Source organism: Lemur catta, chromosome 11 (assembly GCF_020740605.2).
Source record: "Lemur catta isolate mLemCat1 chromosome 11, mLemCat1.pri, whole genome shotgun sequence".
Classification (NCBI taxonomy): domain Eukaryota; kingdom Metazoa; phylum Chordata; class Mammalia; order Primates; family Lemuridae; genus Lemur; species Lemur catta.
In genome coordinates, this window is record NC_059138.1 from 69,886,292 (window position 1) to 69,911,435 (window position 25,144).

The following is a 25,144-nucleotide window of genomic DNA, read 5'->3' on the forward strand; positions in this document are numbered from 1 at the left end:
AAGAGAATCTTTAATTATGACTATAAAAGGAATTGTGATTAGAATATAATATTTATGCTAATGGCACTAACCTCCCCAGATAGTGATGGAACTTGCCCAGTATAACAATGGCGCCACTGTTGTATCAGTTTAGGTAAATTGAGTCGTAATTTGATTTCAAGCCCATTTTGTCTAAGGAACTCTACAGTGTTTGTAAGTGCTTGAGTACAAGTAGATTTTTTCGTAAAAGTAAGCAAATCTTTCTAGTTTAAGTATTTCAGACTAAAGTATTTGTATTTTTGAGGGCCCTAAAGCCTTAAAAATTTAATGATATAATTTGGCAACTATTTACTGATCTGCCATGTGTTAAGTCCTGTGATAGAGACAGTTCCTAACTTTATAGAGCTTGCACGTGTAATGTATTCATTTCAATATGTAAGATGGAGCTGGTTAGACTGTGCACTTTTTTTTTTTTTTTTTTTTTGAGACAGTCACCCTGTTGCCTGGGCTAGAGTGCCGTGGCATCAGCCTAGCTCACAGCAAGCTCAAACTCCTGGACTCAAGCAATCCTTCTGCTTCAACCTCCCGAATAGCTGGAACTAAAGGCATGTGCCACCATGCCTGGCTAATTTTTTCTGTCTATATTTTTAGTTGTCCAGATAATTTCTATTTTTAGTAGAGACGGGGTCTCACTTTTGCTCAGGCTGGTCTTGAATTCCTGACCTTGAGCGATCCTCCTGCCTCAGCCTCCCAGAGTGCTAGGATTACAGGCATGAGCCACTGCGCCCGGCTGACTGTGCACTTCTGTTGTAAGGAATAATTTCATTTAGTATTTGGGTCAGTATCTGAAAAATTCAACTGTTAGAACAAGCTGTGAAGAGACAATCGTCTCTTTTTATACCCTACCACCACCACATTCCCAAAATAATTGGACGTGGTTTATAAACAAATATCAACCTACAATAATTAGAAGAGGGAACAAAAGTTCAGCAAGATGAGAAGAGCAAGAGTAAAAACTGAGCCATCAGGCCTCATGCTGTAGGGTCCGGCCAATTTGGCTCTTCCTCAGTGTAGAGAAAAGAGCCAACTGGCCAATTAGCAACTTGGCAGTTGCATAGACCTTCAAAGTAGAGGAGGCGAGTATAGTCATTTGCATCCTAGGCTCCCAAAACTCAAGGGAGAGGTTGGTCTTTGTTCCCTTCATGATCTCAAGTACTGTAGTTTGAAGGAAGAAGTAGAACAGAAGGTATCCGGATAACTAAATGGGAACCTAGAGAAAGTGGGGATTGGTGCATTTGGCTCTGGAGCAGGGAGGTCACTTGACCTGGTGACCCTGTGAGGCTGGGCCCACCCAGCTGATTGCCTGGCCAAAGCCAGGGCGAACTGCTTGAAAGGAAAACCAGATAAACAGCCAGAGATGTGTTTGAAAGGCTTATTTTTATTTTATACTCATAAAGATTGCCTTTTCAAAATTTACCTTGTATTCATCAACTGAAATTTTCTGATTCCAATATTTTGTTATTAATATAAAATCGTGATGAATCACAATCTGGGATTATGCCACCAAGGCCCCCTCATGGAGTTTATCTGTACTGCAAGGGCCAGGGGTCTTGAGGAGCCCTCCGCCTTGCCATCTGCATTTCCAGAAGGACAGCTCCACACCCGTCTGTTTCAGAGACAAAGATAAAATCCAGTCAAATCAGTTTGATGTATGTCACCTTGATTTGTTTCTGGGAGCAGCAGAATGTTGGCGTCTAATACCATTGATTTTCCAGCCAGACAACTGCCCTGGTGTGTTACCACCACTCTTTAGGGCTGAAGCCCATTGTATCATTTGTAGGTCTCTCGCATTGGGAAATACGTGGAACTTTGGGAATCAGAGTCTAAAACTTCACTCCAATGTGGTAGCCACTAGGCTATTCAGTACTAGTCCAAATTGACATCCTATAGGGGTGAAAAACATCAGGTGTGAGGAATTAATTTGAGAAAATATATTATACCTCAATCTTCTATTGATTAGAAGTTAAATGGTATTTTGAGTATACTGGGTTAAAGGAAATACATTTCTAAAATGGTGTGTGATTTGCATTATATTTCCATTGGATGGCACTGGTCTAAAACACGAATCAAAATAATCATGGAACTATGCAAATAATGGCTCTACAACCCAAGAGCGAGACAGATGTCGCTGTTCTACTAAATAGGACCTTGAGGAAAAAGAAGAGTAAAATTAGCACTTAAAATGCAGAATTTACAGGTAAGTAGCTAGTTTTTTCAAGGGCAGAAGGTGCAGGGTAGATAGCCATTATTACTTAGACAATGGCATAAATTCTATACTCAAGCTGCTAATACATCTGGACATTTTAAATAAAGACAAGAATGTATTTATTAAACACTTTTCTGTTTATGCCAACTCTGCAAGCATTAAAATAATCAAGGGTGAAAGGATCTTGTATGCTACGCCTCATCAAAATACAACTTCCTTCTGAAGAATCCCTATGGAGAATAGTTCTGGTTTCCTTATCTAGTTGGCATGTGTGTGTGTGTAGTAATGTCTTTCAGGGTTTTTTTATGGAAGGGGAGACATTGTGGGAGGTGGTATAAATATTACCAGAATTTGTATAAAGTACTCTCTAAAAATTACGTTAAGCAAAATGTTCCATAAAATTCTCTCCTTCCCTTGTTTTCACTTAATTGTTTGCTCTAAAAAGCAGGTCTGTGTAAAATCCCCTTTTGGAGCTTTCTTGCTACTAACAATGGCTTTTTCTCTTTGTTTTTAACAATAAGTGAATTCTTCCCTTAGTTTTCACATTTCTCTTAAGTAGTAGTTCTTGGTGGTGGACATGCGGGTGCAAATTTGGCCACCTCAGAGATATTTGGTTGTCTGGAGACACTTTTGATTGTCACAACTAGGTAGTTTATGTGTGGTGCTACCAGCATCAAGTAGGTAGAGGCCAGACATGTGGCAAAATATCCTACGGTGCACAGGACAGCCGCTACGACAAAGGATGACAGTTCAAAATGTCAGTAGTGTAGAGGTGGAGAAATGCTATTTTAGAAAATGTCATTCCCATCAACACTCACCCTGTAAGGTGCTACTGAGTAGGCTACAGGTTATTCCCAAAATGTGACTTTCCCATGTACAAAAAGTTCTCTGTACTTTGAGGCCAGAGGAAGCTATCACCATTGTTTTCAATTCTAAGTGAAACTTACAGATTGTGGCATTTATAAAGTAGCAATTCATTATTCTTTTAAGCAAGAGGTATATAGATTTTCTTCTAGTGTCCCCAAAAAGCTAGTTTTCTTTCTTTTCTTTTTTGAGACAGGGTCTCGCTCTATTGCCCAGGCTAGAGTGCAGTGACATCATCATAGCTCACTGCAACCTCAAAGTCCTGGGCCCAAATGATCTTCCCTCAGGCTCCCAAGTAGTTGGGACTACAGGCATGCGCCGTTATGCCCGGTTAACTTTTTAAAGTGTTTGTAGAGATGGGGGTCTCACTATGTTGCTCAGGCTGGTCTGGAACTCTTGGCCTCAAGTGATCCTCCCAGCTCGGCCTCTCAACTTGCTAAGATTACAGGCATGAGCCACCACGCTCATCCATTAGTGCTGATTTTTTATAAGTGACCAGAAACTCACAATGTACTCATCACAAACCTGTGGTCCTCTTAATCAGACCTGGTCTTAGCTTGATCACTGAGGCGAAGCTGGCCCAAGTCGGCTGCGAGACTGCCGGATTTCTGGCCTGGCCCAGAGTCCGTACACCACACAAAGGTTGTTATCGTGATCTGTTTCTCCAACAAATAGCTTCAGTCCTCATTAGAGACACTTAGCTCATCCAAAGAACATTCAAAAACTAGCGGAAGAACAAAAACTCCACACCCAAAGAATGGAATCCAAACATCAGGCCCCACCAGCGTGATCTAATTTTAACACTGACCAGAATATTCTAATGTTAGAACCCAACAAACAGTAAAAACCCTGAAACATTGAGTTACTATATTGGCAAAATTAAAACAAGCCCCTTCATGTTGTCTGGGGTGGAATCTCCCTGACTTTCATGAATGGGTGCGCCACGAGTCAGACCCCTTTCAAACTCTGGAAGCATCACTGCCACAAAGACACGCTAAATGCAGTGGATGTTGCTGGCAAAAGGCAGCGACATAATTGCTCTCCTGGGTAGCAACGAGCAGCAGGTAGACACCCGGAAGCAGTGTGAGATGTTCCTGCGTTCCTAGAGCTCTGAGAAGCCAGAGGCGCTGCCTACCTCTCAGCTTAAAGGCGTCCAAGTGCTCTTCTTCACTGTCTTCTTGGCATGGGCATTTTTACTCTTACACTTTCTTGCATAAAAAAAATACAGCATGTGCCCCGTGGTTACAAAAGGTATGGAGATCAAGACCAGCATGCCAAACTGCTGCGGCCACGGGGCCAGCATGACGAGAACGAAGTGGATGAGGTCCATGAGGTAGTTCAGGGAGCACTGCACGCCGTTCACAGCCCCTCGCTCCACTTCTGGAATGTTCTCCTGGAGAAGCTGGGTCACGGTGAGGTCAAAGGACCAGAGGCCTGCAGGGCAGCAGCGTGAGGGGGAAAAAAATGTGAACAGATACCAGAGAACATTGGTGAGAATTCTGCTCTGACATTGACTAGCACTGTCGCCATGGGCAAATGAAACTTTCTGTTGCTCAGTTTCCTCATCTGTGAACTGGGAATATTTCAGGCACTGTCTCATTGGGGGATTCCATGAGATAACATCGTGAACCGTGTGGCTCTGTGCATGGTAGTTTCTGTCATAATTTGTGGTATTATGTTTACCTTTTCCAATCACCATTACCACCATTATCATCAGATGCACCGTAACTTCATTTTGGACGTATTTCTTTATGCCCCGACTTCACTGTGAAAATGTTCAGGACAGAAAGCAGAGACTTGCACTTCAAACCTAGTTCTGAGTCTAGATTTTCCTCTTTCCCTCCTGGTTGGGCGGAGGAAGAATTGGCCTCCTTTCCCCAGACCCCCTGCGTTCAACCGCACACAGAGGCTGCGTTTGGTTCCACTTCAGAAGCGACTTCAGGACCTGCCGTGCAGACAGCGTTAGAGCAGAAGCCAGCTGTGGTGATGGCAGTGCCGCCCTCCCAGGATGGCATCTCTGCTGGGGGTGCTGGTGCCCGCCTCCATGGGGACCTGCTCCCAGCTTCTGCCTGCCTGGCTGATTTCCCAGCCAGCTGGGCTTCCAGATGCTCCCTGAGGTCCAGCTCTGGCCCTGCAAAGGCCCCCTGGTTGCCTTTGTCCTGATCCCTGGATTTAGCTGTGGACTCAAGAATGACTTGGAGATAATGTGTTGTGACCTTCAGTGTCTGCCTTTGCAGAGCACCAGCCAGGCCCTGTGTCCTCCTGAGCCAGCCACCCTGCCGTGGCCCCCACGTGGGAGCCCTGACCACGTCCACCGTCCTCCTGAGCTGTCCTGACCACCCCATGGCCTCTAAGTCCCTCAGAGCTTGGCCTGCTCTTGTTCCACACCGGACTCTGACCCAGAGCTCACCTGTAAAATCCCCACACCTGGCCCTTAGCAAGCAGTGCTTACACAGTTAAGAGGTATTTGTAAAATGCCACAGTGCAGTTGTACAATGTGACATGCTCAAAGAATTCAGGGCTAGTTATGCACTGAAAATTATCTCTAAATTAAGGGCATAGAGGTACAGTTCTGAGATTTTAAGAAGCAAAGTGAATTGTAAGCAATGTGCCACATCTTGTTGTAGCCAGAGTTCTGTAACTTAGTTCCCTGATATCAGAGTGGAAACAAGCATTTACTGGGTAAATAACTAGGATGAGCCCTGTGGCTGGTGCCATATACTGGATACTAAGGCAGGCCGCAGGCCCATCACCCAAGGAGAGGACCGGTCATCACAGCCACCTGGCCGGACCATGCTGGCAAAGACATAATATATCCTTTTGGGCACTGGTGCTTTTAATGCCTGCAGTTGCAACCGCTCACCACCAAGCCCAAGGTCACTTGTCATCCTGCCAGGAATAAATGTAAATGGTACGTGCTGGCATTGGGTGTGTGGAGTCTAGAAGCATCCATTCACCACTCAGCACTGTGGTTCTCTATGTCTCTCTGCCCTCCCCACACCCAACCCTCACACAACAGCACTTGTGAAAGTTGCAGCTAAAATATAATAATGACAATGAGGACCGAAGGCGAGAATTAATATTCATTTCTGACAGGTAGTTCCTACACTTGAGAAAGCGTTGTGCTAAACATGCTACCTACGGGAATTATTTCAGTGCATCCTCAGGACGCCCTGGATAGACAGCTTCTGTCACTATTATCCCGTCGTACAGATAAGGACGTGGTGACATGAGGAACCTAGGTAACTTGCCAACATCAGCAGATAGCCTGGCTCCGGGCCCTGAGCTATCTCCCTCATGAGTGTCCAGAGTGTTCTGTCTCTGGAATCCTCATTCAAGACACAGCAAGAAAGACTGTTATTATAATACAATGGAGGAAAGGCCATGAGTGCTTTTCCACATTGCAGGCACTGCAGACGGGCTTCCGAGTTTTCCAAATGGGGTCTTTCCTTTGTGTCGGGAAGAGCCAAGTTATCCTGGTAGATGGGAGTTGCTGGTGGACATTTTTATTCCCCTTTGAACTAAATACTTTATTGTAATGTAATGTGAATTGTATAAATCTTAAATCGTCACTCTTCTCTCAGTTGTTTGTGCAGTGAAAGGCTAGGAAGGCAAGTCAAACCACCCGCCAGCTACCTCACTTAAAATATTTTAGAGGTGGTAATCTCTCGATGAAAGAACAGGTTTCTAAGTCAGTTATTTGGAATTAGGAACACAGTTTCTTTCTCAGACATACACATTACATCAGAGGATGTGGTTCCCAGGCTAGCCCAGGGTTTTATAACCTCTTTAATTGAGGCAACAATACTCTGATTTTCTCTCTCCTAATATGCCAAAGCTTCTGTAGACCAAAGGGCTCAGGGTCTCCAGGGCAGGAGTCAGGAACACATGCCCCCAACCCTGTGGCCCCACCTCACTGTGGCGTCAGAGAGGAGAAGGTGAAGCCTGCATCCCAGGAGGGCAGGCTCTCAGTGCCTGGCGTAGAGAATGAGGGACACAGGGGAGGTGTGTGGGAAGGGTTGTCGAATGAATTGGGAGGACACACTTGGTTTTTGATCTACACCTTCGACCACCACAATTTCCACTCCCCTCCCTGCTTCTGACCTGGGGGTGGAGAATCCCTTTGCTCTGAGCTGTGCCCTCGGGGGGAGGGGGGGACTTTGAAGGTGGTGACTTTGGATTTGGAGGGGAGGGAGGAGGGCTGGACAAAGAAATGATGTTCTCTGCATGGAAACCTGTTCCTGGGGATTCCATGTCAAAGAGTGTGGCCCGATCTCTTCCCAGGCTGAGACTCTACAGGTCTAAGCACTAAGGCCAGCGTGCTGTTATGTGGTTTCTGTCAGCATCACCATTGATCCCCAACATGTCACTGTTGGACATGTTGGGGATCAAATGACCAAATTTTTTTAAAAATTTGTTTTAATAAACACCAAATCAGATATGTCCTCACTCCCAGGTATGAATGACATATGGTATGAATGACATATGGTATGAATGACAAAGCCAGGCGCGGTGGCTCACACCTGTAATTCTAGCACTCCAGGAGGCTGAGGTGGGAGGATTGCTTGAGGTCAGGAGATCAAGACCAGCCTGAGCAAGAGTGAGACCCCGTCTCTAGTGAAAATAGAAAAATTAGCTGGATATGGTGGTGCATGCTTGTAGTCCCAGCTACTCGGGAGGCTGAGGCAGGAGGATTGCTTGAGCCCAGGAGTTTGAGGTTGCTATGAGCTAGGCTGATGCCACAGCACTCTAGCCTGGGCAACAGAGCAAGACTCTGTCTCAAAAAAAAAAAAAAAAAAAGAATGAATGACAAATAGTTGGTGACAGAGCTCAGAGACCAAGTATTTGGGGAAGACAAGCTTACAGACCCTCAAGGTTAGGCACCCTGTTCTCGGGGAAGGATTGCCTACCCTCCTCCAGGCAGCTAAGGAAAGCCCCACCCCCACCCCACAGCTGCCCTCTTTCCCCTCTCCTCATCCCAGATCCACAGAAAAAGGATCCAGGCCAAAATACTCCTTTAATGTAAATGCCATCTGTAGCATTTTCATGCTCGACACCCAGGAAATAACTATCTTCACCTTCCCAAATCTCCATGTTTTCACCTTTCTATTTTGCCTTTGCAACCCTGGCTGCCTAGCCTGGAGCACTCTTCCCTCTCCACGTCACCTGCGTGCCCTCCAGGGATCTCTTAATTGTGCCTTCTTCTAGGAAGGCTTCCCCAACCTTCAAGACCAGATTTGGTGTCCCTCCAGTGTGTTCCCAATCCTTCGTTCTGCCCTAACACTCCTATCACTACATTGTCAACAACTTACTTATTGGTCTCCTGCTCAGACTGTAAGCTCCACGAAGCCAGGACCTTGTCAGATCAAATAACTCTCATATCCCCACTGTCTAGGACAGTTTTTTGTCACATAACAGGTTCTCGATGAGTGAATGATCAAGATTTACAATGGTATGGTGATGAGACCAACAAATGCGTCCAAGGTTACCTAGCAACATCACAAGCTGCAGAATCCCATGCCAAGAGTGACCCACTGCTCACCAATTCGTGCCAGGATCACTCCCGAGAAGAGCAAGATGATGGAGATGTAAGACTCGGGGGGCTCAGGGTGCTGCTGGCCTTCAAACAGAACCGTGCTGTTGGTCCAGTGGATGGAGGAACGGTCTGGGAGGATGGGTTGGTTCAGGTTTCTTTCAAAGGGATAAACATGCACCTGGTCCTCCTTTAGCAACTCATGGTTTGAAGATGAATTTTTGCTTAAGGGAAGTGAGAAAAAAGCCAGATCAAAAGGACTTCCAGGAGCAAAGACAGAAAACACGCAGAGCATTAGACAACCTAAGTGGAGCCAGCTGGATATGACGCCGGTGGTGACCAAGCCATAGTGCCCCCGGAGCCAAGTGAAGAGAATTGTGCCCATTAGGCCAGATAGAGCCGAAAGGGCAGTGAGGATGCTAAGCAGGGAGCCTCCGATCCCTTGGGTGTAGGCGAAGCCAGTGGTGATGCAGTCAAAGCCCAGGACTGTCATGTAGAGAAAGGCCAAGCCCAAGCCAGCCAGGAAGATGGTCTGCCTGCGGTAGGCTTCCCACCCCTCGCGGCACGTGCGGAGCAGCCTCTGCAGCTTTCGAAGGCCAAGAGGAAACCCTGTGGTTGTGGCCTGTTGTCTTTCATGTCTAGACTTGTGGTCCTTTGGCTTTTCCAAAGTTCTGGGCTTGTAGGTGAATCCATCAGTGGCTTCCCAAGAGTCCATTTGCCCTAAAATAAAATCCAGATTAGCTTAAAGTTAGCACCCTGCTCATATCCCCTCATCCCATCCCCAACCTCATCTGCTTCTTTGTTGGACAATTCCTGTGTTTGCTGATGGCTTCCTACTCCAAGCACCTGTGTCCCTCAGCCTGAAGAGCTCTCTCCAGCCACAGGAACATGAGGCTCAGGCCGTTGGTGCCCTGGGAACAACTCCCCACCCATGAGTGCCAAGGGTTGGTGGACAGACACCCCAGTTCCCTTAGACCTTGGTGGAACAGTTCTAGGCTTGTCCTGCACAGTCTCTCAGATGGTCCTCCGCAGGACTGAGCCCAGCTGCCCCCAGTGGTGACACTTGTATTAACACACCCTTTACAGGCTTTTCTCTCTTCCCTGCCTCACTTCCCAGTTCCTCCCCATGCTTCCTGGGATCACCTTCCAAATACATTCCTTTTTACCCCAAACCCTTGTCTCAAGGATTGCTCTTGAAAGAACCCAAACTAAGACACACAGTTAAGCCAGGAAGGTGGCATTGAAAAGAGGAGGTCACAGACGAGGGTACAGGACAAAATTTCACATGCTTGAAACTTGGTCATGAGCTCCTGGAAAAGAGTGACAGATATTTCCTCTGGTTATTTTTTTGAAGAAACAGATACTTAGGAATAAAATGGCAAATACCTTTCAGTCTTCCAGGACAGAACAGACAATGACTAGAAACAGATTGAAAATATATATAACCATTTGTGAGAGGTGTTTAGCACAAATTAAGACTAGTTCTATGAAGAACTAGAGGAGTCAAATAAGGCTCTGGAGGAAGGAGAGAGGGGCAGGTGGGCCAAATCCATTCTAGACCAACTATTAATTAAGAGCGTCACACTATGGGAAATATGATGCTCTTAACTATAGAAATGGATTTATTGCCAGAACAGTTAAAAAAAGATAGCAATAACAACAATGATAGAAACAATACCTTACATTGACTTAAGTTTTGCTATATGCTAGGTAGTAAAATAGGGCTTTCCATAAACTACCTTATTTAATTGTTACAACAGCCCTATGAAATCAGTTCTGTTTTGTCTTAACAGATACGGAGACAGAGCATATGAATAAATTAACCTTGCAAGGTCACACAGGTGGTAAGTGGCAGATGGGAAGGATACAGCCACTCCATCTATCCATTCATCATCTAAATATGTATATGTATCTATTCATCTCTCTCTACAAATACAGGTATTTTATTTATTCAATGAGATATGGTGGACTTTAACTACAAAACAACTGGAGAGAAAAGAGAACTGATTACAAGAATTCCAGAAAGAGAAACTGATCAGAAGCAATTCCCGGACTGTGTTGTATCAGACAGATGGGCAGTGTGGTCAATAGGCAGGAATGGCTCTTTCTTTGGGAGAATAAGGTCATGTCTATTGGCAGGTCCTCCTTCCTTTTATCTTCACTATACTATTAGGGAATTTCTGATTTAAAAAAAAGAAAAACACTGTTCATAATATGGATGACCAATTCATTGCATTGTCTTGACCAAAGAGCAGCCCATACTTCTTGACACAGTCTTCTCTCTAACGTAGGATCTTTAGGGAGGCTGTTTATAAGCGAAATAGGAAGGAGTAATTTGCCCCCCGGACTGTGGGCTAGGTTGTGCAGGTTGTATACTGCACAGTCCCATGGGGGTGCTACTTACATTGGAGTCTTTCTGAATGGAGCCCCTGGAGTTATGCAGTACACAACCTGTGTAACTGTACAAGGCCGCCCCTCCTGCCCCCAACATTAAGATCAGCCATATGAACTGCATGACCAATGGCACAGCTGGAGCCTTCTCATTTATCACTGTTTCTAGGCACATTTGCAGACAAAATGTTGAGATTATGATCAGACACAAGTTCTGGAAAGAAGAAACGAAACACTGACATAAAGGAGAAAAAAAGAACAAGAGCTCTCTCTGAGTTTGCATTACCTTGAATATTCACAGCCTCCTGTTGCCTTTCTAGGAAGTTCCCCCCTGTGTGTTGCTGGGGTTTAACAGCCAATTGGGGAACTAGTTGATAAACCCTGGACAGAAATAGAAACTCTACAAGAAGTGAAACCAAGTTCCATCCGAGAATGAAACCACAACCGATCACATGAGATGCCCATGTCATCACCTGGCCCACAGACAGGGGAGCAAATATATTGATGATCTGGTCCAGCCGCCGGACTGTAGCATTCATCACTGTAAGTGAGAGGAGGGAAACATTGTAACTTAGTGAGTGAGTCCTTCCTTCTGGTGAATTTAACATCATGTATTTGCTAGATTTGCTAGCCATGCACTGAGTAATAAATGATAGTGAAAACAGGAAAGATCCTTTTGGATTTAACTATAGATTAATCAGAGGATTTGCAACCTAGAAAAGACCTTCAAGATCAGTTCTGTTGGAACTCGGACAATTAGCAGATAAGTAAACTGAGGCATAGAGAAATGAGGTTACTTGGAGCTACTTATTCTAACTCCCATCTATCTCAGCACTCTCTCCCATCACAACCCATCACCTTAACAACAACAATGATATTAACAGCCCTTGTTATAACTAACATGTTGACAGGGGAGGCAGGTGACAAGGGGAGAGTAGAGGACAGAATTAGTTGAATACTTACTCTGTGCCAGGCACATACTTCTAAGCTTTCTACATATATTCATCTCAATTCTCACAACAACTCTAACAAATCAGTAATGTTCCCTTTTACAAATTAGGAAACTGAAACACAAAGAGGTGAATTTGTTTGCTCTAAGTCACAAAAGTGGAGATGAGATTCAAACCCAGGCAGTCTGACTCAGAAATATATTGTCCTAACTATTCCACCCTCCTGGAAGAATATATTTACAGAATCACGTTTTAAATTGTACTGAACTTCAACCAGAATCTGTGCTTTATTTTAGATTTCTTTAAAATTAATTGAGAATAGGAAGATTTTCTTCACCCAGAGACAGAGAACACTTAAGACATCATGCCACCAGGCTTTTACTAACGTAGCTGTTTTATTTTGGGTGGTGTTATTTAAGCCGCAGCACATCCAAATAAGTACAGTTTGAAAGAAAACATGATTATAAGGGGTTTCTACTCTTTGTAAGGCATAATTTTAATACTCCTCCTTACTAGCTTCCTTTATCTTGGCCATCAACTCTCACCAACATTTGCTAGCAGAGAGTACCGATTGCACAAATATAGAGTAGGACAAAATCTTCAGCTTTAAATTGGCAATTTGAATATACCGCAGTGTGAATGATCCAAGTTTTATAAATGGAAGGAAAAACAAAGAAGATGCCAGATTCTTTCATTTAGCTCCATTATTTAAAAAAAAATTCTATCCCTACTTTCAGTGATAATCAATAGTCACATTTAAGGATGCATTTTTTTAATAAAGCTTATCACTGCCCAGAATTAAGAAATCTTTTAATTCACTTGTTTTCCAGGTCTAAAGTTGCCCAGAAACTTCTGTGGTGCGTTTGAAAGGCTTCTCTCCTGAAAGCGCAGTCTATGTATTCTTTTGATAATAACAGTATCAACCACTTCTTAGGCATTTCCTACAGGCAGACATAGTGTTAAATGCTTTACAAATCCTGTGTCTCATAGAATCCTTCCCAAAACTACAGATGAGGAAAGTCGGGTTGGAAGAAGCTAGGTAACTTGCCCCAGGGTATGCAGCTAGGAAGAGGCAGAGCCGGCTTTAGCTGAATTCAAACCCTGGTCTGGTTTACTCCAGACAACGTTCTCTTAAAGGCTGTTTCTGCGGCCTCTCTCCGCGCCCTGCCTGGCCCGGCAGCTCTGCGCCTCTCGGCTGACCAGAGGACACTCGAGGGCCCCGTGGTCCTGCTCACCAGCCAGCTGGGCTCTGTCGCCGCCCGTGAGGCTCACGATCCAGTCCCTCTGAACGGTGATGGTCAGCGCGGTGCCGGCCAGGTTCGCCAAGGCCGCCAGGGCGGTCACCACCGCGTAGCAGGCCACCTGCCCGGGGACGGGAAAGGCACTCTGGAACCCCAGAACAGAAACGGAAGCTTCTCACTGCTTTCCCGGCCCACTGGGGTACATACCGGCGTTTATCTGACAGCTCAAGGGACAGCTACATGAACACAAAGACCTTTGCGAGAAAAAGGTTCGATGTGGGTTTGGGGCCCAGTGCGATTGCGTTAATGCTGAGTGTTTCCTTCTCCCGCCGGCCCTCGGCGCCAGAGCCAATGCTGGTTTGTACCCGGCAGACGCAGACTCTGCTGTCCCCAAGTTAGGGGAGAGGAGAACGCTAAGGGAAGGTAGCCAGACCCAAACCCAGCGAGCAGGGCTGCCCAGGGAACGCCCCCTGACGGCCACGCACGTCTGTGCCCAGGACGTGCGCGCGGGTGGCGCGGGAGCGAGACGGGAGGCACTCACGGTCAGCCAGCCGTGCCAGATGTGTCCCATCTCCCTCTTGTAGGAGAACACGAGCATCAGGACGATGCAGCAGGCAGCGACAGAGGCGTTCTGGGTGAACAGGGAGGCGTGAGCCACTGTGAATGCAAACACCCCCGCCCCGATATTTACTCTTGGTTTTAAGAGGCAGGTCACACCTACATCGTCACAATACAGACTAACTGCGTTTGGCCAAATCCTGTGGCAACCAGAGTTAGCGTTTTCATCAGCAATCACAGGCTTAAGTAAGAGGCGAAAAGCAGGCTCTTGCACACACTAAAGGCAGAGCCTTTGTACCCACAAGAAAAAAAAAAAAAATCTGGACTTTACAAGTGAGTGAAAGCATCAGAGAAAGATCATATGAAAAGCTGGATTCTAGATAAATCAAGGAACTTAACATTTTCCACTGCTATGCCACACTCTTCTGGATTGAATTTGTAACTGAAGTTATCAATTTGGCCCGAGGACCAACACTCTAGATTTTAAATAAGCTAGCCTTTTCAGTGATGTGGCTTCAGAGAATGCCTTTCCGAGTATCCTAGGTGGAATGAAAACAATCATGTTGACTAGTAATGAAAAGAATAGGAAAAACTGGCCCGGCACAGTGGCTCACGCCTGTAATCCTAACACTCTGGGAGGCCGAGGCAGGAGGATCGCTCAAGGTCAGGGGTTCAAAACCAGCCTGAGCAAGAGCGAGACCCTGTCTATACTAAACAGTAGAAAGAAATAAGCTGGACAACTAAAAATATATAGAAAAAATCAGCCGGGCATGGTGGCGCATGCCTGTAGTCCCAGCTGCTCGGGATGCTGAGGCAGAAGGATTGCTTGAGCCCAGGAGGTTGAGGTTGCTGTGAGCTAGGCTGATGCCACAGCACTCTAGCCCAGGCAATAGAACAAGACTCTGTCTCAAAAAAATAAAAACAAAAACAATAAAAATAAAAAATAAAAAATAAAAAAATAAAATATGTTAAATATAGCACCAGAGCATGATGACATAAAGCCGTATAACTCTTTTTCTAGAGTTTACAAATTATGCTGTATTGCTGTTAAGTTCATATCCATCATTTTGTTTCACTACATAACCCCAAAAAAGTTAGTGAGGTCATAATATAGCATTTAATTATGTATGTCATAGTTAAGAGTATTACCTTTATTTCTTGGCTTCCTGTCGATCCAATCACTAATTAAGACTCCAAATATTAATACAGATCCAGCCACCACTAAGCCAAACACTGCTGATAGAAGAAGATTATGTCCATATAATTCTATCAGGAACACAGACATGGCAAAGTGCCACATTCGGTCTCCCTGCAAGTCAGTAGAGACAAAGCATGTGTTAATCATTGACCTAAAAGATGGAACAAAGTTAAAATCCAGAAGGATGCATTTCTCCCAAAGGACATGTAATATGCAGAATTTAAAAACAGAATGTCAAAATTATACTTTTATGCAGTACATCCATAAATTTATTTTTATGCAATATAGTTATACATTTAAAAAACTGGACAGAATATATTTTAAAATCTTAAGAGCATCAAAGAGTCACAAAGCTAATGAGAAAATATCAGACAAACACTTGGGAGAACCTGAGAACCCCTAGAAATAAGCCCAGGATGCCCTGAGGACATCTGCTGATTCAGGAAAAAACAGCAGTGAAATAGAACAGCCGTTTTGGTGGCCTCAGAAAGTCAGATGATAGAAGTCCATGCTACCAAAGATGGAGACTAAGATAAACTAGTTTCTACTTTAAGCTGAGACCCCATGTAACTAAATTCTCCGTATAAGCAAGAGCAAACCTGAAGCAAAACAACCCTTGCATGGACTTGTAGTCCAGTTTTACCTCATCTGGATGGTCCAGGAAACCTCAGGCCTTGAACTTGGATTAAAGTGTTCCCAAGTGGCTAGTGCCCACTATGTATCTTGTAGAAGCCAATTAAAATTCTCTCCAAAGGAAGATGCCTTCATCTTAGGCTTCCAGGAACCCTTACAATTATTTTTAAATACAATGCCCAGCATATAGCCAAAAATAACCGGTGATACAAGGAAATGAATCACCATGAGCAAGATTACAATAAATAAATGATAACTAAAACAGACTTATTGAGACTTCAGATATTTATATTATCAGATGTTCGCTGGAAAATAGTATTAATAACACTTACTATATTTAAAGAAATAAATGCCAAATCTGATAACCTGAACAAGGAATTGGAAACTATAGGAAGTGACATGGGCAGTTTGAAAGAGAACTAAATAGGAATTTTAGGACTGAAAAACATAACAACAGAAACTAAAATTGAAAACTCAACTGATAGGTTTCATAGCAGATTAGACATAATCCAATCTTTAATCAGTTAACTGTAGATTTAGCTGAGGAAACAGGCTACAATAAAACACAGAAAGACAAAATGAGGGGAAGGACAGTAAGAAGAGAAGATGAGAAAGAAGAAAAAGTAACACCTAATGGGCCAAATAGAAAACACAAATCACAAAATAAGATGGTAGATTTAGCTTAAATATATCATTAGATATTACTAAGTATAAATGGACTATATGTTCAACTTAAAGGATAAAGATTGACAAATTGAATTTAAAAATACAATTATGTGCTGTTTAAAAAGAAACATTAAAACAAAAAAATAAGAAAGGATGGACAATGATATACCATGTAAACACCAACCAAAAGAAATCCACATCACTAAATTAATGCCAGACAAAATAGACTTTAGGGCAAAAAAGCTGTACTTGAAATAAAGAGAAGCATTTGTAGAAATTGATCATATAATACTTCATAGAGCAAATCTTAATTTCAAAGTGTTGAAATCGTCCAGAAGGTTTTCTCTGAACTTGAGGCAGTTAAACTAAAAATCAGTAAGAAGAAAATCAGAAAATCCTCATGTTTGTAGATTAAAGAATACATTTCTAAATAATCCATAGGTCAAACTAGCAATCACAAAGGACATAAAAATTTTTTAACAAAGCATATCAAAACTTGTCAGATGCAGCTTAAGCACTGTTTAAAGTGAAATGTGTACTCTTAAATGCATATATTAGAAAGGAAAGCCTGAATTTATTAAGAAGTTAGAAAGGGAACAGCAAATTAAACCCAAAGAAAGTAGAAGAAAGGCAGTAATAAAGGTATGAGCAGAAATTAATGAACTAGAAAAATAAAGACACAATAGAAAGACTTGATAAAGCCAAAAGCTGGCTCTTTGGAAAAACTGATAAAATCAGTTGTGGTATATTGTATGATGGAATACTATACAGCAATGAAAAGTACCAAGCCAGGGCTGTGTGCAGTAACTGGGTATTACAAACATAATGTCGAGGAAAAGCAGCAAGACATAATAGAATATGTATGGTAGGATTTAACTGGGATGCCTACACAGTGATAAAACTATGAAGAAAACAAGGAAGTGATCCCATTAAAGTGAGGCTCATAGCTCCTTCTCATTGGTGAGGAAGGGGTGTGACTGAGAAAGGCCCCATGAGGGACATCTTGGGTGCTGGCTACATCCTAGGTCTTCACCTGGTGGTGGTTTCATGGTATTCACTTCATAATTATCTATTATTATTGTTCCTACATGTATGTTGCATGCACTTTTTTCTATTTGTTCTATATTTGATAATTCAAACATCTTTAAATAAAAATACACACACATATTTTGAGACACTCTAATGCCTTTAATATTAAAGTTCTCTTAATCATCCAAAAACATTAATTTTATTTTGATTCGTCTTACCCACATCGATAAGGCACAGCTCACATAAATCAAAAATCTTGGACTCATGAGGTAGATCAAAGTTGCTCCTAAAACACATATATTCAAACCATAAGCATTATGAAATAGTAAAAAATATATGTATTTATTTAAAGCAAATTTTGCCAGTAATGCAGAGAAGGTAAAATGCTATTTAGCATGAGTTTGCTTTTAGAGAGTAGTCCAGTGCTGAACAAAAGTATAGGCAACAGAAAAGCTTTGCTCAACAAGTTAGGGGAGTCTCAGGGCATTTGTTAAAAAAAAAAAAATGTCCCCTCTGGACAACTTTCACCACCATCTCTCTGCATATCTGCTCTTCTCAAAGTCATCAATGACCCCCCCACAGGTCAATCCAGTCATCAATTCTGAGTGTTCATCTAAGCACCTGGCAAATCGCTCCCTTCCTCCCTGGTGAAACACCTTCTCCACGAGGCCCCCAACACCCATGTCTTCTGGTTTCTCTCCTACCTTACTGGTTGTTCCTTTTAATGCCTCCTTCCCCAACCTCCAATCTTTAGAGGCCCCAGGTCTCCAGCCTGGGACCTCCTCTATTTTCCATCTAAACTCACTCTTCTAATGGCATTCAGCCTCATGATTTAAAATACCATTTACAAGGCTGACGAGTCCCAAATCTATAAGTCCAGCGAGCACCTCTCATCTGAACTCCAGACTCCTATATCTTCAACCTCAGCTGGGTGCTGAGTAGGCACGCTAAATCGAACGTGTCCGAAACAGAACTCCTGACCTTCTCCCATCCAAACCTGTTTCACCTCATCTTCTCCTCCCCATCATAGTAAGTGGACACTCCATGCTTCCTGTTGCTCAGGCCGGAAAACCTTGGACTCTTCTCTCTTTTATACCCTGTACCCCAATCAGCCACCATGTTGCCTGAACCCTCAAAAAAATAACCTGAACCTGATTACTTTTCACCACCCCTACTGCTACCAGCCTAGACACCCTCACCTCTCGCCTGGATTATTGTGACATCCCCTCATGTACCTCCCTCCTCTATCCACTTTCAATCTACCCTCATCACAGCAGCCACAGTGGTCCTATTAAAACCCCAGGTCTGATCATGTAACTCCTCTGCTCAAAACCTCTAATGGTTCCTATGTCACCCAGAGCAAAGCCCAAAGTCCTTAAAAGGCCCTGTGGAACGCCTTCCCTCAATTTACCTCTCTGACCTCATCTTTTACGACTCAACCCCATTCATCACATTCTAGCCACAGGCTTCGTTCCCATCGCTGGACCCACGCACTGTCTGTTCCCTCTGTTTGGAATGCTCTTCCCCCAGGGGTGCACATGACCCACCTTGTCGGCCCCATCAGCTCCATCAGGTCTTTACTTAAAAGTTATTTTTTGGGCCGAGCGTGGTAGCTCACACCTGTAATCCCAGCACATTGGGAGGCTGAGTTGGGAAGATTGCTTGAGGCTAGGAGTTTGAGACCAGCCTGGGCAACATAGTGAGACCCTGTCTCTACAAAAAAATTTAAAAATTAGCCATGCTGGTGCACACCTGTAGTCCCAGCTACTTGGAAAGCTGAGGCAGGAGGATCACTTGAGCCCACAAATTCGAGGTTACAGAGAACTGTGATTGCACCACTGCACTCCAGCCTGGGTGACAGAGTGAGACTCTGTCTCTAAAAAATAAAATTAAATTAAAAAATTTTTAAAAATTATTTTTTCAGTGGGGCCTTCCTTACCCACCCTATCTAAAAACTGCACCGTCTAGACCAGCACTGACCAATAGAACTTTCTACAATTACGAAACTACATCTTCACTGTCCAATAGGATAGCTGCTATGCGTCTCTCAAGCACTGGAAATGTGGGGTATGACTGAGAAACTAATTTTTAATTTTAAGCAATTTAATTATCAATAGCCACACAAAGCTAGTGGCTACCATGTTATAAGCACAGCATGTATATATATTCCTTTATCTCCTTTTGCTGCTTTCTTTTTTCCTTATTATTTGCCACTAACATACTATATAATTCACTTACAATTTATTTGTGTATCTTGTTTATAATTTGTTCTACCTGCTAGAATGTAAGTGGGGAAACAAATTATGGACTACATGGAGAATGTAGTGCACAAGGGGAAAGATCCTCATCTGTTTTGTTCGCTACCATATTCCCAGTACCAAGAATAGTTTCTGGTACATAGCACATAGTTAAAAAACGTTTGCTAAGTGAAGGAATAGAGATGCAGTAGAGGCCCTACAAACCCCACTCCAGCATTGGTCTGCTCTCTGTTCACCTGCTAGGCCTTGATCTGAATCTCATCTCCTGACCCAGACGCTCATATGTTCTTCCAGCCCTTCTCCTGACATGTCCACCCATGCAGACGACCTTAATCTAGTTTCCCAATGGTGGACCCACTATTGTCACTTCAACCCACCACTCTGTAGCCTCTTGATCTTGGCCCATCCAAAGGCTCTCAACCAGCCTGGTCTCTGTTGAGCTTCTATTCCACTAGGCTTACCTGAGACAACAAATAGCCAAGAGGCACGGGGCAGACCTGGAGTGCCGTCAACCTATGCTTCTCTTTGCTAAGACTCCAGAGAACAGCGCAATCCATCAGAGCATCTCTTGGCAGTCAACCAGAGTTATAAGGTAGACTTCAGCCACCAACACCACACACCCAAACATAAGACAAATGGACCGGTGATGAGGGACTTCTGCATACTCAATAACCTCTTGAGCATAGGCCATGCCCTTCTATGCTTTCCCAGGATGCATGACTTTGCCCCACCCCTTGATGGTTAGGTGGCTATTACTGGTCTGAGAATTCATTCCAATACATCTACAAGGAGTGTGCAGCATCCTTTTTGGAAGAAAGCCTACTATGAGACCAAGGGATAGTGAAAGGGACAGAAGAGAACTCTAGCGATGACGATTACTTGTTATAACCAATAAATGGGCTTCCATTTTAAGAGCCCAGATGTCAAGAGCATCCTATTATAGTGGCCTCACACAGGCTGGGGAGGAAGTAGAAATTAGAACTGTTGTTGAAAGCTTTCAGTTTGCTCTTTCTTTATTAAGTCTAATGACTCAGGCTTAATTTGGGGCTTTTTGTAAACAGCCAGGCACATCCCTCTTGCATAGATGAGAAAATGTGTAATCCGTCTGTTATAATGCCTTGTATATAATCCACGCTACACAAATTGCAGCTAAGAATATGAGAAGTAGTAATATATACCTCATTCTGCCACGTCATGTCCATCACAATGAGAACAATCCTTAAAAGTAAACTGTATATTGAAATGTATTACCAAAATTGAAAGTGAAGCAAAAAATACTTTTCATAGATGGTTAAAAAGTTTCTTTTTCACTGGGCTAAAAAAGACAGGAAACCTAAAGTCTCCTTCTGGGCACCCTTTCTCTTTCTATTAAACATCAACGTAATATAGTACAGAATGAGTTTTAGTTTTAATTTCCTTTAAAAATCATTTCTGTTATTTAGTGAAATGATTAAGGTTATCTAGTAAATCAGACCAATTTCCCTTCTAGAGGAAAAGGGCACCTGTTTAGCAAATGACAAGTAGCTGCTGTTTTCTCCTTTTTCTTGCTAACAGAACACCAAGGGTGTTTGTTCAGAGTGGCAATGCACCCCCCAGCCCAAGGGGATGGGGTCACAATGGATCTGAATCCCTTGCCCTGATTTCATTTCCCAGACTCCCCTGTGGCTAGGATTGGCCATAGGACTGTTCTAGCCATGAACGGGGGGCTTCTGGGAAAGATTTTGCTTTCTGATAAATGAATCAAGTGCAAGAGGAAAGTTTGCTTTTGGTTTTTTTTTTTTTGCTTTGTGCACCCACATCCTTCCTTTAACTGTGACCGTGATGCCTAGCACTGCACCAGCTGTCTTGCAATCATGAATCGATAGTGCAGAAGTCAATGACAAGGCAGATGGACCAAACAAGACGGGGTCTTGATAGCATTGCTGAGTGGCTGCACCAAGCCTGAGTGGATGCCTACTGCAGTTCTTGTTTAGTAAAGAATGAATGTTCTTAACATTTAAACCTCTATCAACTGAGGTTTTATTTTTTTTATTTGTAGCCTGAAGCATTTCCGACTGATACATAGATCTTTAATTACTGGTTCAATAACTGCCCATACACACAGTGTCTAAATTTAACTACTTCTAATATTTACCATATTTGCTTTACCTCTGTGTATATGTGTATCTTCAATATATGTGGAAAATAAGTTGTAGATATAATACTTTATCCTTTCAGCACATATCTCCTAAAAATAAGAACATTTTCCTTTATAATCGCAATGCCATTATACCTCCTAGAGATATTAATAATTCTCTGATATCATCTGAGAGCTAGTCCTTATTCAGTTTCCTTTATTGTCCCCAAAATGTGTTTTTGTGGTTGGAGAAAGTTTCCACTTAAATGAGACAAATGGAACTTGAGATTTTGTTTTACTTCTTCTTTTAATCAAAAAGGAAGATTCACTACTCTTCCCTTCTGTGGCTACCAAGTTTCACTCTCCAGCCCATGTGCGCCCAGCGGAGCCCCTGGGAAGATTTGAATACAGCTCTGGAGTTGAGACTGTCACAAATCACTTAACAGCCTCACCCACATTGCTTTCAAAAGTGTTGTAAGAATTCCCACTTGGAAACTTAGCTGGGCTTGAGCTCCCGTGTACTGATGCTCTTAATTAGACAGGAAGGCAGAGGACTGTGAACATTTAATGTGGAGTACGGTGCCCTCTCTGTGAGACAGGCTTCTTGGTTTGGGGTCCTAACTTTACCGCCTTCCCCCAACAGCCCCACACATCACACTCTCACAATTTACAAGTAACAATGTGAGAAAATAAACAGGAGATGACATTTTTACCCACAGCTGTGGTAATTATAATACTAATTGTGTGTATGAAATAGTCAACACTTTTTTTATAAATATAATTCTTAAAAATTAGAATGCACCCACACTCTAGAAGAGAGAGATGGGAAAACAAAGCTAATTGCTTTGTGACATTTAAATTAGTGAAAACAATTAAGAGTTTTCTAGAACATTGCTATGTAAAAAGACATATGTTGTTTGATTATCTTTGCTTGTTTTTTTAACCTCCTATTTTATTTAATTAAGACCACTACGCTCAGAGGGACTGTGCAATTTTAGAGTGACGTGAATGCAGCCATATTCCCATAGAGGCCGTGTGCCCCTTTCTCAAGTGGAGCTTATTAAAGTTACATCTAACCAGAGGCTTACCTAAAAGACTCTTCTCTCTCATCATTCTCCTGATGCCTGAAGTTTTAGTCTGTTTCTCCTCATTTCCAGAATTTTCAGTGTCATTTAATTCTCTCACCATAACTACATGCTAGGAGAAAAACGTTTCAAATAATGAAAAATACATTCAAACTACTATCAAATGGTCCTAAACTGGAAGAAGTCAATGGGCTTTAACTTAATTCCAATTGTATTCCTCCAAAACCATTTATATTTCACTTTTTTCAGCCACAGAAAGTTAATTGTGTGACCTATTATAAGGGCTTTATTTCATATGAATAAAGTCATAGCAATTGTCATCGACAAACAGAGGCCAATTATTAACACTCAAAACTCATTTTTGGGGGGGTAGAGGGGACATTCAGCCAGTTATAATCAGAGACTCACGGATTAATCACACACACAAAAAAGGTTAAAGATATGTTTTGACTAAATTATCTGTGTTGTTATTCAACCCAGGAGCAATGGTGTAAGTAATTTGTCCCTCTTTAATATGTTATTTTTTCAACTTTAATTTTTCAGCAGGGTAAATTTATTAAGTTTGGTAACTTATAACTAATGCAAGTTATAAATAAAAGCTTCATCGCATTTTCACTAATACACAGAAGCAAATGCTTGCTTCTGCTAGTGACTATTTTACTTCTAAATAGAGTTCAGATAAGGACTTTCTAAAACTTTTAACAGTTTGCTTACCGTAGACAGCAGGAGGGTTTAGGTCTTTCACTGCACCCCCAGAGGTCGTATAGAAAGATGAATTTCAAAGCAGTGTAGCAAATGGCTTCTAAACCACACACGGGTGTTGCTCCCATGGAGCGCTTTGTGCAGAAAGTGCTGGAGGTGCAAATGTTTCCTGTGGGCTGTCGAAAGAGAGGCCAGCAGTTTCTGCCACCCGTGACTGGCCAGCAAAATGTGGTCTGGCGGGGGCCCTTCTAGGCCCATAGGTCGCTGCACTGGGAGAGGGGGACACGGAGTGCAGCCAGTCCTGGGGGCTCAGACAAGGACAAGACATGTCCAAAATGTCCTTGTCCTGTAAAAACCTAGGATACATACAGGGACATTCAGTAAGAGTCTTAAAAAAAGAAAGTTTTATTTTGTGCTTTGAAATATGTCAGAAATCACTTAGAGGCAAATAAGAGCTGGCCCTCTGCAGAGTTAAGTGGGCAGCGTGTCTCCAGATCTCCGTGCTCAGAGACTGCCCCCGTAGTACCGGGGCTCTCCAGGCCTTTCCAGGCAAGACTGCATAGTGTCTCTTTCTTTTCCCCCTGCCCCTTCGAAGCTTTCACTCCCACGTGTGGTGCCTCAATCCCTAGGCCAACTCCCCCAGCCAGACCTAAACAGATGAGTCCTGCTAAAGGCTAATGCCAAGCACGAGTCTTGGGCAGGTCCTCCTAGGTAGATTGGCCTTCTAATAGCCATGCCAACCCAACCAAAAGTATTCCATTTTTATGGGAACTCCAAGAACCAGTATTTTCTCTTGGGTGGTAGAAGGTGGGATTGGGAACATTTCCAGGTCGTTAGCTCATAACATAATGGACACTATTTAGTGGCAGCTGTGCCCCAACCAAAAAAGAAAAAGAAAAATATTCTGTCCCAAGACCATAGAGCGTTGAGTAAAGGACCCTCAACGCCCTGATTCACTTCAGTAATGACCTAAAATATTTCTCTCAGACAGGCTCAGATTCCTGAGACTGCCTCTGTGTTTCGTCCATGTATCTTGTCTGCAGTTAATGGCAGAGAGTTAGTTGAGAAATCTAAGATAATGAGGCTTTTACTTTATAAATGTTCTACCCAAGAAATCCAAAAAGATAAAATGAAAGCGTTCCATTTGTCACATTCTAGATAAATTATTTAAATTTTGCTGTGAACACTTCAGCCTAAAATAAATGGCTTTGTTTGCAGAAATGCGTAGCACACATTTGTCAAAGCTCCTCACCCGTTTGGAAGTGCTGTAGTCCTAGTAACTGGGGAGCTGGGGGGAGCCTGAGTCCGGCAGGCTGACAGGGTGTGACACGAGCCCCATGACAATAGAGCTGACATCCCCATACCACCAAGCCTATCTCAAGGCCAGGGACAGGGTGGGCACAGAGCAGGCACTTGAGAAAGCCATTTCCCAGGTGCTATGTTTACCAGTGTGGAAATGGAGCAACAGCACCAGGTCCTGAGCCAGGGGCTCAGAAGAAAGAGGACACGTCCCAGCTTCACCGTTGATGTACACATGTGGGAAAAAGGAGCAGGTGGAGTTATTCTTTCCAAAAGGAAAGTATCCCGCAGAGTATATGGAAATTTTAATGCAATCCTGAAGCTACAAGGGGTTTCTCTAGGCAGGATTCAGCAGGAGTCAAAAAAGCCAATTTAT

At 43.1% G+C, this 25,144-nt stretch overlaps 1 protein-coding gene and 1 long non-coding RNA gene across 5 annotated transcripts; both read right to left on the bottom strand.

The window, feature by feature from the left end:
* Positions 1–1,448: 1,448 nt before the first annotated feature.
* On the bottom strand, positions 1,449–15,086 carry LOC123647405 (solute carrier family 40 member 1-like). 4 transcript variants are annotated; one of them, XM_045564816.1, is made up of 7 exons: positions 14,932–15,086; positions 13,766–13,855; positions 13,219–13,345; positions 11,507–11,574; positions 8,652–9,362; positions 4,245–4,543; positions 1,449–1,923 (listed from the first exon to the last, which is right to left on the bottom strand). In XM_045564816.1, the coding sequence occupies exons 1-6, from the start codon at positions 15,080–15,082 to the stop codon at positions 4,248–4,250; spliced, it is 1,443 nt and encodes a 480-aa protein (XP_045420772.1). In that variant the 5' UTR covers positions 15,083–15,086; the 3' UTR covers positions 1,449–1,923; positions 4,245–4,247. The 4 variants fall into 4 exon arrangements, 3 of the variants coding, with proteins under 3 accessions (XP_045420772.1, XP_045420774.1, XP_045420773.1); XR_006738224.1 differs by having other exon boundaries at positions 1,561–1,645; positions 3,635–4,543; XM_045564817.1 differs by having other exon boundaries at positions 1,561–1,645.
* A 2,439-nt stretch (positions 15,087–17,525) lies between these two features.
* Positions 17,526–23,741, bottom strand: LOC123647462. Its single transcript, XR_006738238.1, has 3 exons — positions 23,482–23,741; positions 22,771–22,879; positions 17,526–17,594 (listed from the first exon to the last, which is right to left on the bottom strand). It is a non-coding gene; the product is annotated as an uncharacterized LOC123647462 (long non-coding RNA).
* Between the last annotated feature and the right edge of the window lie 1,403 nt (positions 23,742–25,144).

Excerpts from the sequence above, each read along its gene's own strand:
- LOC123647405 (XM_045564816.1), bottom strand. The coding sequence starts at position 15,082 with ATGTGGCACTTTGCCATGTCTGTGTTCCTGATAGAATTATATGGACAT. Across the intron at positions 11,575-13,218 it reads CGACAGAGCCCAGCTGGCTG|TGATGAATGCTACAGTCCGG; the intron begins GTGAGCAGGACC and ends TCTCACTTACAG. Across the intron at positions 4,544-8,651 it reads AGTGATCCTGGCACGAATTG|GCCTCTGGTCCTTTGACCTC; the intron begins GTGAGCAGTGGG and ends GCTGCCCTGCAG.